At 37.7% G+C, this 20,286-nt stretch overlaps 1 protein-coding gene across 1 annotated transcript in view; it reads right to left on the bottom strand.

Moving 5' to 3' along the window:
* The window catches only part of LOC135255062 (terminal nucleotidyltransferase 4B-like), a 33,601-nt gene extending 17,389 nt beyond the window's left edge, over positions 1-16,212 (bottom strand). The window contains exon 1 of the mRNA XM_064335791.1: positions 15,381-16,212. Coding sequence (XP_064191861.1) covers positions 15,381-15,931 — 551 coding nt within the window. The 5' untranslated portion in view covers positions 15,932-16,212. The remainder of the gene's footprint in view (positions 1-15,380) is intronic.
* Between the last annotated feature and the right edge of the window lie 4,074 nt (positions 16,213-20,286).

The raw sequence follows: 20,286 nt of genomic DNA, 5'->3' as shown, positions 1-20,286 counted from the left end.
ACCACGCTAAAGTGCACCTTCAGCTTCTGATTAAATACCGAGGCATTAAGGGTTCTGGCTTCTGGGATAGCTGTAACAGAAGTGTGGACAAACCCTGACTGTGTCTACAAACATAAACTACACACCGTAATTGGGATGCACCGATATGAAAACATCTGGCCGATACCATGTTCCGATTATTTAGGGGAAACATGAGCCGATACCTATAGTTTGGTGGTTCAGCTTCCATAAGCTTAAAATCTTGCCATTCTAAAAAAAAATAACTCTAAAGTAATGCAAAAAAGTTAAACATTTCTGAAGACATCCAAAAGAAAATACATTCCTCCAACTTAACTGCATTCCTGAAATATGTGAAATAAAGTGCATTCCTGAAATGTGTCAAACGAACTGCATTCCCTGAAATATCAGTGTTTCCCCTAGATTTTTTCATGCTTGGTGTTACGCACTGGAAAACTCCTAAACTGACGTGGCGAACCAGGACGGAATACTGGTGTGGTCGCATGGTGTAGCAGGGGGTCTGCAATTAATATTAGCGTTCAAATGATTGTTTGGTCTGTATATTCAAGACTTAAAACAAAATGCTCACAAGGAGAGAATAACTCTGCATTTATTTCCTAAAATATGCTGTGTAACCCATGCCAGATTATAATTAAGACTCCACAATTGTATACAGAGCATCTTTAACAAAGTTACAAACTTCAGTGACAAAGATGATTTTTTTAGAACATTCAATAAATATAGGCTATTAGATCAAATTAATTTACATTAGATTAAAGTGCCATGGACCAGTTAGGGCCATAGGTTTATGAAGCAGGATTCATAGGCTCAAACTCTACCAAGGAGTTGGTGTGTGTGGCACGTCTGAATCTTTTTCATGTCAACAAACAACAAAACCAATTGCAGAGTAAGCAGGTTGAACTTTCTGCTTTCACAGAAGCAGTGTTACGTGCTTGAGATATCCAAGAAGTACAAAGGTAAATGTCTGCATAAGGTCATTTAAGCCCTGTGTTGGCAGTGAACATGTAACAAAGGAATAGAGTGCTGATTAGTGTGTTCGCTGTGAGCATGTGACACACCCCCCAAAATAATTAAACATAGAAGGACAGCCAAGTCAGATTTGCTTTAACCTCCCTGTTTGGTACGGTCTGTTGATGTTTCTGTATGGTAATGTGCCTACTTTGCACTTGTTGTATTTCCCCAGGTATATTTTAGATCACAAAGAGTAAAGAGTCTGTGTTTGTGAGAAATGCCATATAAATAAGTGTTATTATTGCTGCCGCTGCTGCTACCACTACCGCTACTACTACTACAACAACAATATAGGACACAGCCCAAAACAGCACCACCATATCACACTAGAAATCTGAAACTGAAAGCATGGTATTTTCCTGTAGGCAACCTCCAATTACCCACCCAGTCATTAGCCTTTCACCTCCATGACAAGCTTGTGCATCTTCAACCACAGGCATTCTTACTTATCCCCAAACATCCATGTCCTCACACACAATGGATCTTGCATCGGTGAGGTGGAGTTACATGTGCAAATAGGACATGTATGTTTCTTACTGATCATGCTACAAATTAATTCAGCTTCCTTAACTTTCCAGGCTCTGGATGAAGTTACCATGGAGATATTTAACATTTATGTAGACACGTATTATTTAGCTTCTAATGCATAAGTGAAACCTACACCAGATTGTGAGCTGGACACATTTGAAGCAAAAAGCAAAAGAATTCACCGGAAACTTTTTTTTGGCTGATTGGAACCACTCTGTCCGTTACAGTGGAATGAGTGAGCGACAGGGTATGTACAGAAGTGGTGAAGAACATGTGTTCAGAAGACAGTGTACAGGACCACAGAGCAGATATTACTGCATGGGAGCATCTTTACCCAATGTTCTCCTCCCTGCTGCAGCAAAAACTTAACGAAAGAACCAAGATCAACTGCTCTCATAATTCTTAATTACACTGCTTACTCAGACAAATAGACAGCAGACACTGCAACCACAGACAGAACAAATCAAATTGCTCATGTGCTTTGGGGACACAAATCTGACACGAAAAGAGGAATCTGATCAACAACCAGGGTTAAAATGCAGCAGCTTGCACCTGGTTCCAGTTAGATTTTTTTTCTGAGATATCTACCCCTCCAATTTGAAATCATCAACTGCACAGCATCAGTCATAGCAATGTCCACTGTACCCAAGCAATGAGCAGAGCAAATGAGGTACTAACCACAAACTAGTGACACAGCCCTTAACTAAAAGTGATTTCCCTCCATTGCTATCTTTGCAACACCGTAATCACACCCCAGGGTGCTTTTTTTGCTAGGAATACAAGTAGGCCTAGTTGTTTTTAAAGTGAATATTAACCTCTTAGCGCACAGCCCCTAGTGGTGGGCACGCCCGCGTGCCTAAATTGCTAAACTCAAACATTCGGTGCTACTGCAACCAAAGTGTGAGATGAAAACAGAAACGCGTTGTTTCCGTTTCATAAGTAGACGATACATGACAACTATGCCGAAAACGGAGTTTCGCAGCCCCACCATTGTCGCTCCCGTCGTTCATTTAACACACACCCCTCCCTGCAGTCTCATCTAAAAAACACCCCCACCCTTGACATAATGGACAATATTGTCTATCTTGGCATTCATAAAAATATTCTTTCACCACTAAAAAATCGTATTCCGTCATAGCAACAAGATAAACCCGACAATAGCCCTAAGATATGCCTATACAGCAGTGAAAACGCTGCTCACTGAATAACGAAATAAACGAGAAAAAGTTTTTAAAAATGATACCATGTCATTCTACAGTCAATATCTGGGACTAAATATTGAATAAATATAAAACCTTACTGTTGGTTTTACGTGTAGAGATGTCCCTTTTGAGACTGCGTGGTCATATATTGTCTTGGACAATCCGTTTGGGAAATATAGGCGCATCTGTGACGCCTGGGTATCTTCCAAAATAGCTGTGCGTAACACCACACCTGTTGTTTACGGCGTCGTCGCCCTTTTTAGTACAGTCTGACTAGATTTACAATTCATTTATTCGATAGGCGAGAGTATAAGCTTTCTAACGATGTATAACATGTCTAATTCTGCTTTCGGAATAGCGTTTTATAGGTCAGCGTAACAGAAAATATTCTTAGCATAGCATTCACTTACGCAATCACACTCTGTTAGCAGACAAATACGATGCACCTAACGAAACATATTCAAGGATATTTCGTAATTTCTTGGAAAATACTATTATTATTGAGGACTTCTGAACATAGCTAAGCCATATGTTTGCTGATAGACCTAGCTGACATCGTTTTCTGGAGCAAAACAGAAGCGAATAGAACAATATAATTGATACTGTCTCTCTGTCTCTATCTACTGAACATAGAGGAGATTTCACCATTGCTATGTAAGTATTATCGTTCAAAATATTTCGGTTATATACGTTCTTTTTGAAATTGAGTATTTTTAAATAGGTTAGTGGTGTTATATAATGTAAATATTTCACACTGTAATGTAAGCGTTAGACGGAAGTGTAATAGTTTTTGTGAAGCATGCAACAGTGATGACGTCATAGCTGGAACATTGCCAAAACGTGGTGGACGGGTGAAAATTGTTTTCATGTTGTCTCATCCCCATACAATAAAACATACGAGAGTACAGAGTATAGAAATACACACGAGTTAATTATTACACATTTAGGTACTGTACCGCATTGTGTGACAATGTTTTTGCATTATTTTTTAATCTGATAGCAATGTTTCATCTTAAACCCTCATAAGGGGCTCATTTATATGCTTTATAATGGACAAAAAACATTTTATTCAATTTTGGAGAGATTTTGGATATGTTTCTGGACACCTAGCTATTTTAGACCACTGTACTGACTGAAAGCTTGTAATTCCCATTTGAAAATTATGCAACAGTGATTTTCTTGAGTCAAAACAGTTGATTTGTAGTGAAATACATGGATATGTTATGATTTACAGCAATGCATAATTTAGACATTTTGGATAGATTTGGAGATGCTGGGTACACTGCTTAGTTTTTGCTTCATACATCTATAGTAGTTCTACATATCCACCCTTAGATTTTATGAACTTGTGGTCAAGAGGTTTTTGACCTAGCACATGTATAGTTTAACCTCCTGCATATATTCAATCTCGCAGTATTTCATTGCGAACTTAAAAAGTGCAAATTTATTTTGGATTTTTTGTCAAAACAATTGCATCTGTGGCACTTTATTTCTTCCAAAATTATGAATATAAACTAATCTGTGTTAGTATTGTAAATTGTACAAATGTCTTGCTTCATTTAAGCCATTTTTCAAGTCTCTGTGGTGTTCACGTCTGGAGTTATAAAGCTTTAAATAGGGTACCCCCTAAATGGGCAAGGATTGGCAAAATTTGGCTTGTGCCTTAAGAGGTTAACAACAGAAATATGAATGTTATTTTTGCTATGCAGTATCATTAAAGTGCAAGACATCATATCATGTTATTTGATGGCAATACTTAATACTTTTGATGAAAAACTTTACAGGGTGCCCCATACAATACATTTATTTGGGCCGCCTGCACAAATAGATTACGACCCACCCAAAAAGATTTTGCGGTATTTAGTTGCTTATTTCTATAAGTAACATACTTTTGTATTTGTTATGTTTTGCCGCATGAGCTGGAAACTCCCCATTCCCCATCCTCCCACCCCCAGTGCCTGAATGCAAACTTAACTAGAAGGAAAGTCATGTGACCGTATCTGCCAGCTTTAAGTTTTTCTAAATCGGTCAAATTTAGCCATTGTTATGCAATGTTTCTTCAAAAGAACATGTGCCCTAACCAAGACTGCAAAGTAATCAACATTATTTGGATTAATGTTAACTGGCATTCAGCAAGCATCAGCATTCACCCAGCTAACGTCAGCTTATATAGCTAATGAAAACCTTAACTTTTCACTTTTGACAGAGATGAGTATAGAAAAATTATTCTTTAAAAAAAAAGGCTAAAGGAGGGAGAAACTGCACCACAGATAGGTTGCCATAACATTACCGTTATAGTAACAGTTACTATATAAATAACTAAATGAAGTGCCCAAACACAAAATGTGGGCAGAAAAATTCAATAACCTCTTAATAGTTACCATACAATTTAATAAACAGTACAAACAACTTATCTTGTGATGTCAAGCTCTTGGGCCAGGGTATGCTCATGGCAAGAGGTCTAGCCAGAAAGCATGTTTTAACGACATACTGTGAAAATTTTAAAAAGACATGAAAATATCTGAGTCATAACAATTTGTCAAAATGTAATTAAAATATTAAACCGAGTAACAACCTAACCTTAAAAAATGTTGATGGCATGTTTAAAAAACACATTCAATAAGACAATAAAAAGTGCATACTCAACAGTACCAATACTAGAAATCAGCAAATAGTTTTAGCTTTAATTAAAATAAAAGAGCAGATGCCATAAAGCCAAAGCTAACTGTCATTCCCAGCGATTTCTTGGGAACTGCTGACACAAGCCGTGTTTCGAGAACAATCCCAATTCGACATTGACAGACAGCAATAAAGGTCTACCATAGCAGCAATACTCGAGGGGTTTACGATGACAGTGATTGAGAATGATTCCAAGTACATTGATCTCTCAGAATAAATGAAATGGTGCCAAACTACAGGGAGAATTAATTTGACTTATGTGCTCTCTTGCCTCACAGCAGAGGCAGGGAATGCCATTCTCCTGGCTGACACATGCAGGAACACAGCTTCCTTCAGTGTCTCCTAGCCTGCTGGCTCTCACTGTGGCAAGCTGCCCTGGGATCTGGGGCCAAATGCATTAAAATAAATAGAAACGGTGGCCTTTCAAGACACAGAAGCAAGGAGTACATGTGTAGTATGCCATGTTTATATATATACTCCTGCACTGAGACTTGAAAACAACGTCAGTAAATGCCCCTCCTCACAAAGAACAAATATTTTAAAAATTACTGCTGAATCAGACATCAGTTTTTGTATGTAACATAAGGTTTTACCATTGAATTAGACCATTTGATACACACTGGTGACTTTCTTGTGCTTTTCAGTAGAAGGCCATTTTAACTATTAATGATAACTAACTTATAATTGATATAATTTTGCATGGACTTAAACTCATTGGGCCTCATTTGCCAATATCTTCCTAAGTTTTTTCTTAAATTTGTTCTTGAGAAAGGTCCTAAGAAAAGTCTACGACAGATTCATTATGTGTCCTTAAACCGCAGAATTGTTTGCACCCGTGTTCTTATAATGATTTATCCCATTGTCTTCGTAAGTTGAAAGCGCGTGCCAGTTGTTCCTAATTAGCATAGGTAAACGCCCCGCCACTCCCCATAAAAGGGCATGAGACTGCAGGCCAGTTTGCACATACAGAAACTGAACAGAAAAGCTGAGAGAGAAGTCAAGAATGCTCAACCGAAAATCTAATGATGGTGGAGCACCGGACTCCAAACGTAAGAAAAACTTCAGTAGTTCTGAAGTGGAGGTACTGCTGCAGGAAGTGAACAGCAAACGACCCGTCACATGGGGGTAACCACGCATTCTTTGGGGGGGTCGTTTCCCCCCCCCAATACTGAGAAAATACCAATCTGTCCTCCCAATATACAGTAGAAAATATGTTAAATATGTCCTCCTTCTATGAACCCTGTCAACGGATCTGTCCCTTGTTATTTCCTATTTATTTTTATTTCTTAAGGAAAACATAAATGTATGACCCCCCCCTCCCAGTTGTACACTTGGTTGCGTCCATGTTTACAACGTACTTGCTGCACCGGCAGCAACTTTCACAAAATACTCCCAGCAGCAGCCGGATAGCAAGCAAGATGGGAAAGGCATGAGGTAACTGACAACTGTGAAAATAACGGAATGCCCAATCTAACAAGTTAACTACCATGTTCTTTTTAATAAAGCTACTTTTCTCAAAAATTGGCTTTTAAAATGCTAGTATGTTTAGGTATTACTGTAAGGTGAGCAGATTTCTGAAATGAAAACCGGGGACATTTCCAGTTCGGCGGTCAATATGTCATTAAAATATCCATTATCTATTAAATAAAAAAGGGGGACAATTCCGGGTTCATGTATTTTGACCATGGTAACTGTTGTACTGTAATAAACTATGGCCGAGTTTTCCACAGCAGTTATCTCTAAAACTAGCGCGAGCAAGTAGTTAGTAGAAGAAGAGTGATATGAAGCTGCTATAGCGAGCAGCCCCCTCTGTTGGCCAAAACAAGCACAATGCGATTGAGACGTCAACCGGTAGGCTCTGCTGCCCGGTCTTTCTTGCCACGTAAAATATTATTTCACTTTGCGGTCTGTTTTTAATGCACAGTTAAAAACGGGGACATTTCCGGGGACAGCTCCAGCCAGGGATAGGCCACCAAAAACGGGGGCTGTCCCCGGAAAACGGGGACGTTGGGTCACCCTATATTACTGTCTGTTTTCTTGTGCTACCCTCATTAGCTAACTAGCTAGCTAGCTAGCAAGCAAGCAAGCATGATACCAGACAGTTCAGTGAAATCACAGACTATTCCTTTAAATGTGAATTCAAATGGTCAATGTAGTCCTCAAAGACCAGGTCAAAACCTAGAATATGGCTAGACCGGCCGACCAATGGTGTAACTTCATCACAGACATTCATGTTTGTAGGGCTGGCCCCGGTGTTGCGGTCCAGGCAAAAAAAAGTTCAGTGAAAATACTTTTCCAATATAATAAATAGTCTACATAAAGAAATAGCCTAGATCAGCCGACTCGAGTAAAGCAGATCGCGGAATTCTTGCCTACTTAATTTGTAACTCGTCTATTGTGGACTAACTTTGGGTTAAAGTGTACAGCTAAATCATGACTAATACAAAGCAAACAGCGATGCTTGTAACGTTTAGGTTAACGTCTACTAAATTAAACTGGGCTAAACTCAACAGTAAATTAGCCCTCTTGCCCTCTTAACGATAGCACCAGACAACTAACTACACCACCTAGCCAACTAGTTAGACTAACACTTTAGAAAACACAAAATTTGAGTTCGAAATATTTTGCAATAATTAAACGTTACTTTGGGACTAATAGACTAACGTGAACTTTATGTAACCCAGGCTTCACACCCATCACTGATCAGTAGCAGTCGGAGCAGAGTTTGCTAGCAGACCAGGAAAATGAATCAGTCACAACGAGAAACCAGATAAATTAACGTTAGTGGGACAAAAAGTCTGTAAATTACCCACTCTACTTTTATCTGAAATCTAACGATGTGTGATCTCCATAAAGGCTAATGTTAGCAATAACATGTTTGTCTTTAAATGTGGTTAGCTGGCTAACTTGCCGTTTATTTCTCACAAAAGAAAATAAAATAAAAGCTGTTTACGACTTACGTTCAGCTTCTTTCATGTGTTTCTCGATTCAATTTAAACTACTAGTTTATTCTTCTTCATTTAGATATCTTCCCGTCATAGTCAGTTTAAATGGTAGCTAAAACTAAACCTGGAACCGGCCGACGTCATGCGCGGTGTAACTTTATCACTCAGTCAGTCAGTCAGTCACAGACATTCGCATTTGTAGGGCTGGCGCCGCTGTTGCGGTCCAGCCAAAAAAAATGGTTTGATGTCAAATCTGAGGCAAATAAATAAATAAATAAATAAATAAATAAATAAATAAATGCTGGTAGGAGTGGTATATTATGAGGGGCCAAACAGGAAATATTTAATGAAGTCTGATATAGCCTATACACATCATTTTTGATATATATATACATTGAAACTGACATATATACATCTTTCTTGATATATATATACATTGAACTGTGATATATATACATAATTTCTTGATATATACATCAAAACCGATATATATACATTGTTTTTGATATTTATACATTGAAAACGATAAATATACATCATATTTGATATTTATACATCAAAACCGATATAGGCTACATCATTTCTGATATATATATATATACATTGAAAACAATATATATACATCATTTCTGATACGCATTGAAACCGATATATATATAGGCTATATATATATATATATATATATATATATATATATAAGTCGGAACAGGCATATATTTGGGCATCCCATTGGGTCTTTATTCAGACATAATCAGTGCAGTCCAAATTAATTTTTAATTGGATTGAGACTCAAAATTATATTAGGCTATTATATTCTGTAAGAATTCTGATGTGAATATAACAGAATATAAGTGAGACAGGGAAATGTCGCTAGCTCTCCGATTTTAATACAGGCACATATTTAGTCCGCTTCTTATGGGTCTTCTTGGGGTTAGTCTCTGGTTTGACCGGGTTTGTTAATGTGAGCCATGCTGTTTCTGAACGAACTTCGCTTTTAATTTCAGCTACTGTATGCTTTGTGGTGAACGTGCTTCGCCCTTATTTTTTAATGGTACGCAATGGCTGACAGAGCCAGAGAACTTGTCCAAACTCTTTTAGACAGTGACACATTTATGAACACTTGCAAAGCATGTGTAGACCTGACATACAAATGCTCCACCACGAGACAGCCATGCCCAAACACGCCACCAAACCACTGAGGATGAACGACGCTGAAGTTGGCTCCCGATTCGAAATTTCCGGTTTCGGTTTCGCGGTATTCCTTACGTATTTGCAAAGGTTATAATTTGCTTCTAAAAGAGAGATACGGATCAAGAGAGAAATTGAACAAAGGTGGTAATGAGAATTAAAAAAAAAAAATTTATTAAAAAATGGTACAGTAAAATTTCACAGAAATGGGGTAGTATGTAGGCCAGGAACCCATCTGCCAGGAACAAATGTCAGAATTTTCTGAACTTTTACATTTGGGGAGAAATTCTTATCCAAACTTCAATATTTTTCAGTTGCTGTCTATTGGATTACATGGAAAATTTGAAGTGGGATTATTAAAAAATGCTACAGTAAAATTACACAAAAATGGGGTAGGATGTAGACCAGGACCCCTTCAGCGAGGAACAAGTGTGTGAATTTTCTGAACTTTTCATTTTGGTGAGATATTTCAAGTATGTATATATATCACAGTTCAATGTATAGCCTATATATATCAAGAAAGCTGTATATATATCAGTTTCAATGTATACAGGCCTATATCAAAATGATGTATATATATATATATATATCAGACTTCATTAAATATTTCCTGTTTGGCCCCTCATTATATATATATATATATATATATATATATATATATATATATATATATATATTTACAGACACACACACACACACATAATACTGATAGCAGTGTAGTATCATAGTTAGGGAACTGGGCTTGTAACTGAAAGGGTACAGGTGAATGCATCATCTACTGAACCTGGTGCAGCTTAACGAATCATACAGCATAATGCAATAAATGTAAACAAGTCCACACCAGTGCACACTTCCACATCTAGTGCAAAAACTGAATAATAAAGCTGATGGGGCAAGACGGCTAAGGAGGGGGGTATCACATTAACACTAAAACACAAACACTTCCTGTTTGCGCTGCTTTGGCTTTGACTTTTTCCAGACATTTCTGAATTAAAATTTTTAAAACGGGGGGGGGGGACATTCCATTTTGTGGGGTAGAGTTAGTGGAGCCAAACAGCTGGTGAACAGAGGATGTATGGTAATTATCACTTGCTAACCCCTCATCCTTGCTACCCAGGGAGTTAGCACTCGGTACCAATTGCCATAGCTAGCCCAGAACTTAGCCCTCCCTATGTCTCGTCCTCATTTGCCCAGGACAAAGCGCTCGCCACTCCTCATTCTCACCAGCTCAGGACTCCACTAGTTCACCACACATTCGGCCATGCTAGCCTCTGTTGAACCTTAAAAGCAGACAGGCCTGAAATGGATTCCTTTAAAATTCATTGTGAATGGGCCACTCCGAGGGGATTACAGCAAATGCCATTGAGAAAGTGCGCTGAAAGACTAAATTCTTTTTTTTATATCTGTGTAGAAGCACATGGCAGGGATTCGCAGAAAATGCCAAATGAGGGCCGGTGCTTCTTTTGCTCATGTTGCAGCTATTTCCAATCTTACAGTCATCCAAACCTATTTGCAGCTTACGGAAGGTCTGTTGTTTGTCAGTGCAGGAGAGAAGGAATGTGTTGTAGGCTGTAGCATAGCATGCTACTTATAACTGTATAAGGAATGGTATCACCAAGAAAGGATTACGTCACATTTTACACATCATTCAGAACCTCACAAGAGACCTTTAAAATGGTTTAAATGCCAGCACACAGTACAGGGAAACATGCCTTAGGATACTGCATTGATACACAATCAGAAGGACCTGCAACGCAAAGAGTAGCTAAGCCACTAAATGCATGGTTAGAGAAAGAAAGCAAACTAGACAATATGATGCCATTTTCTTTCCAAAAAACTGTTTTTTTTTTCGACAGCGTGAAAGTAATTGAAGAATCAGCTCAAATTATTACATCAAATTATTCTTACAAAAAGTCATGTCCATGATGAAATTAGTTTATTTCACATAGATAAAAATATCATTTGTATCATTGTAATTAACACAATGCCAAATTTATAGTTCAATTTTTAAAAATGTTTTATGTAATTCAGATTTTCATCTCATTATCCTAATTCGTCCACTGTTTAACTTTAATGTAAACAATTTGGTTTACTCACAATAGGAATATTTCGATCAGTGCTGCTGGGTTGGTGGTTCATTTGGTTAAAACACCAACTGTGCCACCCACATTAGATCGAATTGTTGATTGTGTCACCCAGAGTACGGGGGGGTTCAGTTGGTCTAGCAACCCTGTAGAATCATACAGATGTAAATATCCTCAAATTAAAGCTGCCAGTCTGCACTCTAACCTCATATTCTTTGTTTAATTCCAATGTGCTGGAGTACAGAGCCATAACTAAAATTGTGTCGCTGTCCAAATACCTACAGACTGCAGTGTATGATAGGCCTAATGGTGTTCGTGTTCCCCAGTGAGGCTGAAATCCAGGATTTTGGACCGGTTCTAGCCTTTAAACTCCCTGTAGAGCGAATGAAGCAAAAAATTTAATTTTGCCTACTTAAAATATAGGCCTAATACCCATAATTACTTAATACAAGGAATAAAACAGACAGCCACATACATTTGACAAGACTTCATCCATAGAAATCTGACTATGAACTTAGCTATGTGGTAAAGGTTGGGATATTAAAGTAGGACAATCACAAAAAATGTACTAAAGTTATATTGAAGTACAATGACAAAAAGTGTCCTTCAATATAACTAAAAATGAGAATCAGCCCTGATCTCAGAATTAGCCGCCCAAGGCTCTGCAAGCTACAAAGCACAGCTAAATGAGACCTTCCTAACAGTAATGCTCTAGCACCACCCCAGGATGGGAGGGTTTCAGTTGGCTGGGATTCCAGCTTCTCACTGCACACCTGCACTTCCCACACCCTGAAGTCCACATATTGACGTACAGTTCAATATGTGGACTTTAGGGTGTGGGAGGTGCTGCACATGGCTTCCTCTGACTTTTGTCTGTGCTAGCCCGATTCACGACCTGCAATATGACAGGAAATGGCACCTGATATCACATGCTTTAGAGGAGAGCACAAGTTTGTCTGCACCCTCTTGGATATACAAAAAAAAAGGTTGCAATCTGTGGTTGCAATGAGCATTGCAATGCAAGCATGATCAGCAGTTCCAAACTGGGGGAAAAAGGAAACAAAAAAAAAAACAAAAAAAACAGGCAGTAACACAAAACTGCTTTGGCTCATTGCCATTTGCTCATCTCTTTAAAATGTAATAATTTGCTACAACACATTACAGAAAATTAAGTCATTAGTTTACTAATAATTAATCTGACTCAACTGATCCAATTTAAAGACTTAAATGTAATGTAAAATGTTCATTATTTATAAAATGATTATCTGTTTTTAACATTAAGAAGGTAAATCATTCTCATTAGGCATTAGAAGTGTTCATGAGGAATGATTAATTCTTAATCAATTGTAAATTGCAAACAATCAACAGCGCTTACTTCAGGAATTACCATTCATTATGAACAAAAACCAGCATACAAGGGACACTCAAGAACCAGGGTTGAGTACTGCTGCTTCAGTAGATTGAAAACACAACATAAGAATTATGGAAATGCCAAGATTTTGTCTGTGTAATTTACATCTTAATTATTACAGGGCCTCAAATGAAATACCTATGGACACAAAAATATCCTAAAATGGGGTTTTAATTAAAATAGACATTTTTTAAATCTTTTGTGAGCCTAATCTCAAATGTGATATCATTCCAAAATAATTTTGTGTAAAATTTCAGGAAAATGCAAAATGTCAAAGGAATTTTTTTTCCAAATTTAGATTTGAAAAGACAACTAGAGGTAGGCTAGAAGATAGGTCTGTGTGCTTGTGTGGCTCATGGATACTGGTACAGGTTTTTATGCATATTTGCCCACTCCTATATGGGTATATTCACATTTAACCCTCCCCCAACCCCGCACCATCAAAACTTAATTTCTATCTATTATGTCACTCTGCCCTGTAATGAAGCAGTCACCATGAGTCAATTACTAAATGTAGAAGCAGATGCTCTACATAAAGGGCACATGACAAGCCTTGGCTCTCCTAGATTAATAGTGTGATAGCCTGAAGTAATTGTTAAAATGTATTGATCAATGCACACTGGTGAAAGGACAGTTGTCATCATTATCAAGGGGAAAGGTAAAGGCAGATCTCTGGAAATTTTTCACCTAGCAGAATTCATTCAATTTGGCTTTTTAAAGGTTTTCTTGAACCTGAACATTAAAGCTCGACTGAACTGCCAAGACATTGTGATACCAAATTTAAATAATTCGATTTTGTGTTCTCAAATGTATTTGCAAGCCTGTGTGCACTCATCATACTGGAATGGAAAAAAAAAAACTTGAGATATCTGAGAAAATCAAGTTTTAGACGAAATGTTTAACTGTATACATTTTAATCCGGCTGTTTCATCAAATCGCACGAGGTCCCCAGACTTAGTTAGAGGACATACGATAAAACTAAAGTTAAACATATGCTTCCACATTTCAGAGGAGATTTATTATTGTCATTACAGTCGGGTTGATTTTAACAACTTTCGTTCTGCAACAAGAGTTCCTTACAAGTGCAAAAAAGAAACATGAGGTTCCTGCAGCTGACACTGAAAGACAGCATTATCATCCAATCCTCCAGTTCCCGTGATTCAAGAAAAAAAGTTGTCTTGACCCGCCTCCGGGAAAATTAACGCACCATCCAGAACATTCTTTGAATTTTGATAATGGATAAAAAAAATAACTAACAGAGTCAGTTTACGATAATATTTTAAAGACATAACAGGAATTCTGGAGATCAATGAGTAACTGCGGGCCGTAGGTGTCCCAAATAAATAATTACGCATGGGACAATTTCGTCGATGTAAACTCTGAAAAAGGTTAGTTAACGTTCCCATATCCTAACTTTAAATTTACAACCTTAGAAAGTAAGCTAAATGGTTAGCACAAGCTAAACAAAGATAAATACGATTAACTAACTTGCTATCTTTCACATATTTATAATAAATACTCAACAACTAGCATTCAATTAAAGTTAAATAACACTAAAGATTTATTTATTTGGTATCCAGCAGGTTAGCGACAGCACAGGAGAACATGAACTTAGCTACTGTCTTACAATTAGAATTCAGCAATTACAGTTAATGCTATAACTATACAACGGTTATTATATTAATGGCATTAGTTAGCTGTGATGAGCTGAATGGAAAAGTAATAGCTAAGTGTTATCGTTTGCTAAAATTAGAATTTGGCCAGTGTTCGTCAGCGTTACTACTGCAGGTAGCTAACAGTTTAATAAGTTTAACGTTACTTCGTGTGGGTTTCTAGCATTAATTAATTATCTTGTTAGAGCTAGTCTAAACTATGTACCCCACAACACACAGCTCCTGTTAGATAACTTCAACGTTCACTAGGAGGATAACGGTTTCCCCTCCAGCTGGCAAGCTAATGCAGGACTAAGTAGCTAGCTAGCTCGTCGTCGAGGTTATTATCAGCAAGTAGATATCAGATATGTCATTACATTAGACATTATCATCAAAATTTTGTGTCACATAAATCTTTAGCCAACATGACAAAACCCGTTCCAGAGCGACATTCTGAATGATTCGTTCTAACAGTAACACAGTCACCATGTGCATGTCGAACGGTGATGCTCTAGCAATCAAGCTAGCGTTTACTGAACAGCGCTAACTTGGCTGAGTTTATCATTACTAACTAACCTGTCGCTAATGTTTCTATTTGACAATGACAGCCAGCCACCCTAGTGCTAGACTAAAGTGCAAAGGCATGGTGGAACGTCACTTACCCCAAAATCCCCTCGGAGTAGTTCTTTGATTTCCAAGGCGTGCCAGTGTAACCTCCACCGCCTCCGACATCGTAAACTTTGGGGCTGCTAAGAAGGCGGCTACTATTGAAGCCAAAAGTGCTTGCCCTGTTATCTCTTTTCCTTTTGTTGCAATGTCCGGTGTCTGAGCCCCCTCTCCAGACACTAACGATACCACCGCCACCTACCACACCTCCTCTACCCCTACCCGCTGTTCGGTTGTTTCGATTATTTGTTTCCAGTGGTATAAAGTCTTGTTGCTCCGCTATTTCACTCAGGACCTTTGAGTTGGACATCACCAGGTTCGTAGACTCACCGGTCCCTGCACTAGCACCGCCGTTATCAATGGGGATGATCACGTTGACTGTTACCCCGTTGCTGTTCAATTTAGGACTTGAATTACTAGAGCCCGTGTTGTAGTTTTTATTGAAGTAAAGATTTCCCAGACCTTGTGTCGTTTCCCAAATCTGCATCCACAGGCTGTTTGCAGGTCCGAGCTGTTCTGGCTGATACCAGGAAATCCTCGGATCCATCAAACGGTACTGCACACTGCCTCAAGGCTCAGCCCGTGTGGCTAGTTAGCAAGCTATGAAGGATTGCTCTGCTGTGAAGCTAACAAAAAAAACAACTAATAATCTGAATATTGTAACTTACTATTCAGTGAAAAATAACAAATAATGAAAAAATTCGCAAACAGAACTAATGGTTAAAAAGACTCAAACTGTCAAAAGTTAAGAAAAATGATATCCAGGAGAAGAGGAAACGTGTCCCGTGCCGTATCTCTGCGTATCTGACCCCCACTAGAAGTCGAGTCTTTCAATGGCGGATCATACATTGACTGCGCAGACTCAGAGCGAAAGGGGGACTAAACTGGGCGGAGACAACAGAGACTTGAAGCAACGAGGCAAAACATGTTTATTGTTACGTAAGAATGATAGCTGGATTTCTGTTGGATGAAAATGAATGCTATTTAAATTCGATTCCGAAAACTGAATCAGTGTTTTTTGTTTTACCACAGGTGTATCAGATCAGACTTTAATCAGAGGAAATGTTTTGTTTGTATACATATTGAACCAAAATGCTTTAGAAACGAAAGGACTTTAAGAAAAGTATTTTGTACAATTATTATTTAACCACTGCAGCTGATTTTCTGTCACCCCTGAATAGGATTTTCAGCACCATTCAACCCGTTTCCGTGTCTGCGCTCCAATCGTGAAAACCAAGGGAGTCCTTCTGTGGCCCTTGTTGAGGGCTTATTGGAGGCCTGCTAATCTTATCCTGCTAATGACGTCACCGTATTTTGGTTTACCACAAGAGATAAGACACTACAAATTATTCACAAATAAGATCACACCCTAGGGCAAAAGGCACTTGGCCTACGACTTTAAGACCTACAGTAGCCAACCCTCTGGATGCATAGCAATTGGTGGGTAATGCACACCCTACACAACATCATATCATGGTTATAAAGAGGACTGTATATTTTTCATTATAAATGAAAATATATCCTGATCTTTAAATTTGTAATACATTACTGCTTTACAGATAATGCACCCGCCCTTAGCTCAGTATGATTTAATGATGGAAAAAACATTTAAAACAGGCAGCAATAATATCTGGTTGTGAAAAGCTCACACAGGAACCTTTTTTTTAGCCAGTGCAGATATGTTCAGACAATCAAAAAATATATATATTTTTAAATGTATCTGAGTTTATGTTAAGTTACAGTGTTAATATTGTCTTCATGTTTTAGTTCATGGTTTAATCCAGAGAAAACTACAGGACATCAGCAACACTATATAGCCATTTCTTACTGAGCAATTACTACAATTTAAGTAATTACAGCTAAGTTGCTATGGCTAAAAATCATTATTTGCAGAGTAATTTTGTGAACGGTTATATTCTAATACAAAGCACATCTGTTATGACTGTTAAATGACCCCAAAGTCCTAGTGCTTTAGTATGACCCTTTGGTCTCTTTGATGCAATGATCTTTTACCTGCTGAATATTATTTTGTTAAGCCATGAGAAATACTCATTGGTATGCACAACTGGAATGGCAAGTTTTGCTCAAGTTTTCATTGTCTTGACACAACCTACAGTGAGGAATCAAATGCAGACTACTGGTGCGTCCCAATAATGTATCATTCTTTCCTCCATTACCACCGTACCCCCAAAATCTTTGTGTCCTCCCTCCCTCTTGTGTCCCAATATTGGAGTTAAGCGAAACATACAGCACTGTATTAGTGAAGCAGATTCAAACTCATCTCCTCCCCTCCGTTCCTCCACATACTTTCGGAGGAAATTAGGTCAGGATTGAAAAGTAATGGGATGCCAGGAAGGGTGTTAGAGTGTTGGCCACCAGGGGGCAGCGCTGACCCTACTCACAGGCAGCAGCTGTGGCTTGTAATAATGAATAAGTATGCCGAGTCTGCCTCTGCCACCTGCACCCAAAATCTATTCCACCAATGTGTCAATTACACAGCATGCATCATCTGTCCGAAACAAATTTACTTTGGGACAATATATTTTCTCATCTGAATGCAATGACCATGCAGCGAAAATGAGTGGCAACTGGTAGCAGGGCTCTGAATACAAACACATATACACTTTCCTGATTATATGAAGGACATTTCAAAGAAGGGAGTGACATACAAATATGTTTGGGTACTGTAAATTGCATTCGGAATTTGCAGACATTTGGTATAAAATATACTGTACATTTGTATAGTATTTTAGCATATTCTCAAAGTGCTTTTGGGAGGCAGAAGGCAAAGATTTTATAACACACTCCAAAGATCAATGTGCTTTTCTACAGAAATATTTTATCCTAGTACCTACTACACACAGCCATGCTCCATTTTTTTCTTTTAAAAAAAAGTATATTTTTTAAAGATGTTACAGTTACAGACCATCCAAAATCTGTTAATCCTAAATAGTATGCAAGTGTTAGTAACATGCCACATGAGAGCGGTTGATGGTCTGGTCATTTCCGTAGTTCTGAGATATTCAAATCAGGCCCTATGGGGCCAGGAGTACTGTTGGTTTAAATTATATTTTCTGTGTTTCCATTAGTCTCTTCAACTAATTTTCTTACATTATATTCAGAAAAAAAAGTTGTTGTGTATCCTCTCCCAGGTAAGTGAATGTACTATCTAGAACATTGTCTGAATTTTTGATAAGGAATACAACACGTGAGACCAACAGGGTTAGTTTATGATAATATTTCACAGACACCACGTGCATTCATGAGATCAATGAGTAATTGCAGGTCAATGGTAATAATAATTATGACGCATGGAACTCTTTTGCTGAGGTAATGTAAACTCTGTGGGAAAGATTAGCTAACATTACCTAAATATCCCAACTTTAAATTTCCAAGCTTAGAAAGTAAGCTAACTGGCTAGCACTAAATAAAAACAAATACTAGCTACAGTAGCTTTAACATCATATTTTATTAGTTCATGACAGCCAACATTCAAGTAAAGTTAGATCTGATGAGAAACATTTTAATTGTACAAAAATACCTAATTACTCACACATACAAAGCACTGTCTATAACTGATGAATTCAAACTGGCATATCAAAATTATGCCAGGTTCCAAAAAACAATATTGGCTATCTTACCTCACACAAATTAAACAAGCTGTATTCCAAAGCATTGCTACCCAATGTTTCCTAAATTGTACAGTATATGAATAGGGCAACCATATGTGTAGATAGGTATATCATCAATTTATTTAAATGTCTTGCATGAGGCACTTTTTGCAATTTGACACTTTAATGAGACACAGAGTTTGAATAATCACATTGTCTTTACATGGTAAGATTAAAAAACACAGGGCCAAGTCACTTGAAACAATTTAGGAAACATTGCATAACATTGCTTTGGAATACAGCTTGTTTCATTTCTGCAAGGTAAGATAGCCAATATTGTTTCTTGTAACTTTGCCGGTTTGAATTAATGACTTACAGGCAGTACTTAGTATATGTGAGTAACTTGGCATTTTTGTACATTGAAAATGTGCTTTTCTTCAGATATAATACATTTTTGTACTTTGTTATGAGTAAGTGATACTAGTAATTCATATATATATATATATATATATATATATGTAAGCTACGACAGACATGTATAAACATAAATGCATGCAAACACAGCCTGCATTCTGAAAGAAACATGCAGGCATGGATTCAACCATTTTTCCTTTACCATGAATGACAAACAAATTAAAGTGCATGTCGTTTTTAAATGGAAGTGTTTTTAATGGGCTATTGTACTCGACAGACCTACTAATTGTTTGTATGTCGGTAGAGGATCTACAGGGTAAGCTAACATTAATTTAGAAATGTGGCACTGCAGGATTGCTACAGTAGCCTAGTTACAATGTAGCAATCAGTACAGGCACAGCAGTGAATGAACCATTTTGACTAAAAGAAAATCAATATACCTGGCGTGAAGAAGTCGTCATCATTCTTCCACCAGTTTCTATACGACTGGTAGTGACAGTAGCTTAATTTCGGAGGCGTCTGTATTAACGTTATACATTTGTTCTGTCATGTCTGTAGCTGGGTAGCTTACGTAAAACTCGGTGAAAATTCTGAAAGCAGAACTGTCTAAAAGGGTGTGTGTGTATTTTATTTGGATTTCAGAAATATAATTGATAACTGAGTTTCTCTGCAAACATTTTACAGATGCAAAAGCAATAGTTTATAATAGTTTAATTTTATTTAGCCAGCAAGCCAGTGTAATGAGTTAGAGGTTCGTTTGAGTCCAGGGGGATTTTAACCCGGGTCTCTCACTCCCCAATGAGTTATGAGGCAAGTAGACATCAGGATAGCAAAGTTTTGTTTTTTTAAACGTGTGCACTTATATATATTTCCATTT

Source organism: Anguilla rostrata, chromosome 5, assembly GCF_018555375.3.
Source record: "Anguilla rostrata isolate EN2019 chromosome 5, ASM1855537v3, whole genome shotgun sequence".
Lineage (NCBI taxonomy): Eukaryota > Metazoa > Chordata > Actinopteri > Anguilliformes > Anguillidae > Anguilla > Anguilla rostrata.
This window is presented reverse-complemented; position numbering and strand designations above follow the sequence as displayed.